This window comes from Sabethes cyaneus, chromosome 2 (assembly GCF_943734655.1).
Source record: "Sabethes cyaneus chromosome 2, idSabCyanKW18_F2, whole genome shotgun sequence".
Classification (NCBI taxonomy): domain Eukaryota; kingdom Metazoa; phylum Arthropoda; class Insecta; order Diptera; family Culicidae; genus Sabethes; species Sabethes cyaneus.
Genome location: NC_071354.1, coordinates 215,937,498 through 215,942,566, shown reverse-complemented (window position 1 = coordinate 215,942,566; position 5,069 = coordinate 215,937,498). Strand labels below are relative to the sequence as shown.

Genomic DNA, 5,069 nt, shown 5'->3' with positions numbered 1-5,069 from the left:
TATAGACCGTGCAAGCAATTACTGGAGCCCTTTAGTGGATATTTTTTGCGGAAATACAAAACAACTTGTATAGTTAGAATTAAAACAAGATTGTTAAATAAACTATGTTTATTTTTAAATAAATCTCGCTTTTGTGATTCAAATACACGAACATAATACACATTTACATACAGCGACAAAACATTCTTCAAAAGAAAAAAAAATGTTACGAGACAAGGTTGCAATGTCGTATAATTCTGCACATCTGCAGTACATCTGGCCACTAATGAGAGACAACCGAATCAGTACCAAAGTGTTACTGATAAAAATCATTTAAAACATCAACCTATGGGTATCTCAAAAAATAAAGCGAATAGTTCAACGGAAGATGTATGAGAACTGACGAGATATACTGTTCGCACCATACGCGTAACGCAGTATACAAGGATTAGGTTAGATTTCGTTTCGAGTGCGATTAAGTAATAAATGCTCTAGGTATACGGCGCCGACTTCATCATCTGCCGGTTGCTGCTACGTAGTTCCACATGGTTCTGACCTAACTATTCTATTTTCTATTTGCTACAAATCAAAAGTTTCCTGGAAATTTTGCTGCTGTTTTATTCTTCTGCAACCAAGTTTGTTTGTTGCTGAAAATTCCGTAATCCAATATAGTACCTTTCATTTTGTAACATGTTACATGTTGTAAATAATAATTATAATCGTAATCATACTGAAAAAATTGCTGCTGTGTACGGCTGTTGCTTGTGTTGTAGCTGTTGCATCGATTAGTAGAAGGATAGACAGTCTGTATTTTGCGTATTTTTAGTATCAGCGCAGAGGTTTGACACATATATTATCACACACGCACACTCTCTCGTCTTATCTCGTATTAACTCTAGTGGCTTCTTGATGGTTTATGTCGTTCCAATTTTTTAGTAGAACTTTTTCGCTTGCGCATCCTTACTGTCTCTGTGGAAGGGGAAAAAAGCTCCATTAAACTAAGCACTTCAAATCTAGTATGCAATGCAAAATGGTATGCCGCAGAAAGGTGATTTCGTTGCCATGACAACGAACTTTCATTAAGAAATGTTTTAAATAAAGAGGCAATTTTTCTAATTGCTAATTATTTTATACAATTAATATTGTGATTACCTGTACATGTTGTAGCCTAGTATCACTACCAAATGGATAACGATCGTTACCAGAAATGCCGTCATACTGAGGCAGTTCTGAGTGGGGCACGCCGTGCCAGCCTGTGCATGCGGCTGCTGGAGTCTACGAAGAGGAAGGTAACAATTAATATTTTATAAATCTTGTAAAAGCTTTTTCAAAGGACAAACCTCTGCGAAACGCCCGCAACACCCTGCTTCAGCTGATTCATACCGTCACGCATTTCGTGCATCAGGCTCTGCATATCATAGCCACCACCCTGTATTTGTGCAGTCGGGGCTTGGGCCTGGTTTTTCAGTATCGAGTCGGTTCTGGCATGAACCTCACCAATGATCGAACGGATCTCGCGTACGGTTTGCACCATAATATTTTGATTTTGTAAAAGTCCATCTATTTCGTGTCGTTGAATTCCTGCTCCAGTGCCGATTTGCGGAGGGCCTCCATGTTGCTGTTGTTGTTGTTGGATATGCGGTGGAGGTGCACCAGTACCACCCTGTACCGACAGCAGTCCGAGGGTACGCTCCTGACGACCAATCACTTCGTCCAACTTTGTGCTGAGAGATCTGAGCTGCTCGTGAGTAGCAGTTTGAGCCTCCCAAATTTGTCGCAATTCCCGCGCATTATAATCTTCGAACCAATTGTCCAAATCCTCTTTGTTCTCGTCGGGATGTTCTTTTCTGTATTCCTCCTTCTGCAATTCCAACTTTTTCTGATAGTCCTGATATTCTTGAGTTAGCTTTGCTTGGTCCTGATCGTGGGGAACTTCTTCCTTGATCTGACCAGGTATGTGTAGCGAAGTGGTGAGGAAATGAAACACGTCGTGATCATCAGCCAGGCCACCGGTAGCAGCCGAGATACCGAAGTGACCGTTCTTTGGCAGCACCACATTTTCCGCTCGGAAGCACATCTCGTAGTCCTGATCGTTATTGGTCATTCCATTGTGGAACAGCACGGTGAGAATATTATTGTAGTACTCAATTTTGGCGCGCGTTGGGAACGGTTTGTTACGGAAATCCCGCAGGCATCCAGACAGTAGCTGCGTGGAACCATCGCTGAAATTGAAAAAACATATTTTTAGATCGATATTAATCGTACCCTCCGAATTCTTATCACTTCTGATAGAGTACAGGGCAATCGCTCGGCTCTCTGATAAGTGGTAAAATTACTTTACAACAGAAACTATTACTTACTTCTGATGATCGAATTTCTTGGTTCCGTCATTCAGCACAGCGGAAATGTACGGATTGTTGTGCTTATTGTCGTTGTCGAACGAATCGAAGAAAATGCCGAGACCGACCCACTGGTCCGAGGAACCAAACACGTCCCCATTGTAGTCTCCCTTCTCGGCGGTGTACCAGAAAGCCAGCCCATCGGCACCGATTCGTCCCCGACCGGAAACTCGGAAGACTATGTCCACCTCCCACCAGTCGAAGCTGGTTTTGTGCTTGGTCCAAATCGCACCCTTCTGGCTGCGAAGCGAAGGCGCTATTCGGACGTTCTCCGAGCTGGCGATGGCGTCTGATCAAAAAAGAGGGAAATTAATGTAAATTATATTGGATTCATAAACGAAAGCTATAACATTTGGTAATTAAAACAGTTAAATGTTAAATTGAATACAATAATAAAGTATTGAATACAATACTTGAAAAGAGTATCAGTAGAAAGTGGGTTATCTAAATGCCTAATTAAGACTCAGATTCAAATGTTTTTGCCTGGATATACAATCTCTTCTATGCCCACGTACTAATTTACAAACGAATTAAAAAGAAATAAATTAAATACAGTAAAAGAAAATTTTGATAGCAAATTTTCACGAATGGCTCTTCTTGCCTGAGCGATTTTTATTACTCCAGGTTAGCAACAAATAGGCACAAACATAGATTTTGTCACGTTACATAAACCGACGGAAACGTTTTCAAACTAGTTTTGGTTGAACTAGAAGGTTATCTGGAAATCGAAACAAGAAACATAGGCCCACCTCATCCAGAAAGCAAGGACAACATTTTAAAAAAATAAAGAAGCAACTGCAATTTCCTGCAACAACCTTCCAGGGTAAGGTAACGTTGTCGTCTTCAGCCAAAACATCCGGCATACGAAAGCAATTTCGCTAGACACGAAAAACCTTCTGACGTGTAACTCTGCTGTGGCATTACCCCGCGTTGCGAGCACGCACCCTCCCCCAACCCCGTTCACGCGCACGACGTTCGCAGTGAGAGTGAAAACAAGATTATGTTGTAGCCTAGCTAGATATTTCGGGGACTCCAGCCGTCATGTCTGGTTGTTCAATTGTAGAATAATTGTACTTACTGCCACCGTATTCCCAGAACGGGACGGTTCCATCCTTCTGCGCCAGATAGGGAGGTTTGAACGAATACTTGTACTCGAAACGCCTGTGCACCAGATGGGTATTTCCGTTTACACCCGGCAGGTTCGAACCGACCAAGGCTGCTGTGGCTAGCAGAAGCAAAGTTGACAAACATGTCAACCGAACAACAGCCATTTTTACGAACTGCTGGAACAGCACTGAATATGTGAGCTGGAAGTTTCACGCTGTTTAATGGATTGTGTGGTTTTTGGGAAAGGAGTACGGAAGAAAATGCACTGTGAACGCTGAATGCTACGTTGAAAAGAAAAGAGTTTTTGGTGTGCAGAGGGGGTGGGGTACGCGTTGACAGATTGCCTTTGTTTTGACATTTAGTTATTTTCGCGCAGTTTTCGAAACCCGAAAATGCTGGCAGCCGCAGCAGGTGCATAAACGAAGAACGAGGGGTCACGTATGTGTGACTTTTATTTCAGGTGTAGGGTAACGTATAAATTTTGGCCACTTAGAGGACATGCATTTCCTCTTTTGATGAACAAACTGCATATCGGGATCAAAACAATACAAACGACAATTGCGCTGCGTGTTTGGGTTTGAGTTTCTGTCAACTGCAGCAGACAAAAATAGAGTTGCGAGTCCCCTGGCTCGGAATCAATCACAAGCCGTTTGATCCATGGCAGTACAAACGTCATGGACCAAACACCATCTGCGGTAACGCACACATCTAAGGAATTTGACAGTAATAGGTCCAATAGATAGATTTGTTTAGTAAATTGGAGGAGCAACGTTTATCGTGCAACTTAACTTAATTCAGTGAATCTATATATTTCTTTACCGAATTCTTGCTTTTTCTATTCGTCTAGCAGTATATGATTGGGCCACAGACTAACAGACGTAACACTGAAGCTTCGTTTCATCGCCAATAAAACCGATCATTTCAAATGTTCTCTTAAGCCAAGACTCAAACAACAGTCGCTGCGCGAGAACGCCGCTCGCTTGCGCTGGCGCTGTTGTCAGATAATATACAAGTAAATTTATAGCATTGCTAAATTTATAGTAAGCTGCTTTGCGTAGCGCGAAGACTGCACCAGGTGATGCTACTGGTTTACCTGACTCACTGCGAATATGCGTATTATTGAAATAAAACGTAACCATACGTTTTATTCGTTTATAACGCATATACAGTTAATATCGAAAACAAACGATTTTTTATAAGTTGTGCTTTTGTTATTGCATTTAATTTGTAAAAAGTTGCATAAATAACAATTCAGTTTCTCAATACAATTATTGCGTACTACAGGCACATGAAAACGTACATGCTTTAAATAACGAAAAAATGATGCCCTTAGTGTGTTCATGGAAAAAAGTTTGCGGTTATAGAATGTTTCGAGCAATGATATTTTTATTGCCGTAGGATTACGTCTTATCGCAGGTTGCCAAACACTTACTTGCACCTGACGGATAGCTCTTGGCGAACTTTTTAAACATAAAATGGTTACAATCGTTGATTAATAATATTTAGTCAATTTCTAACGCATTTACATTCAATTTTTTCATATCAAAAAAGGGTCTCGATTTTTGGAACGGTTTCGATTTTGGC

At 41.1% G+C, this 5,069-nt stretch overlaps 1 protein-coding gene across 1 annotated transcript; it reads right to left on the bottom strand.

Moving 5' to 3' along the window:
- Positions 1 to 212: 212 nt before the first annotated feature.
- Positions 213 to 3,734, bottom strand: LOC128733640 (protein ERGIC-53). The gene is made up of 5 exons (XM_053827367.1): positions 3,457 to 3,734; positions 2,340 to 2,667; positions 1,320 to 2,201; positions 1,132 to 1,254; positions 213 to 948 (listed from the first exon to the last, which is right to left on the bottom strand). Exons 1-5 carry the CDS (start codon positions 3,647 to 3,649, stop codon positions 912 to 914), a joined length of 1,563 nt encoding a protein of 520 aa, XP_053683342.1. The 5' UTR covers positions 3,650 to 3,734; the 3' UTR covers positions 213 to 911.
- Between the last annotated feature and the right edge of the window lie 1,335 nt (positions 3,735 to 5,069).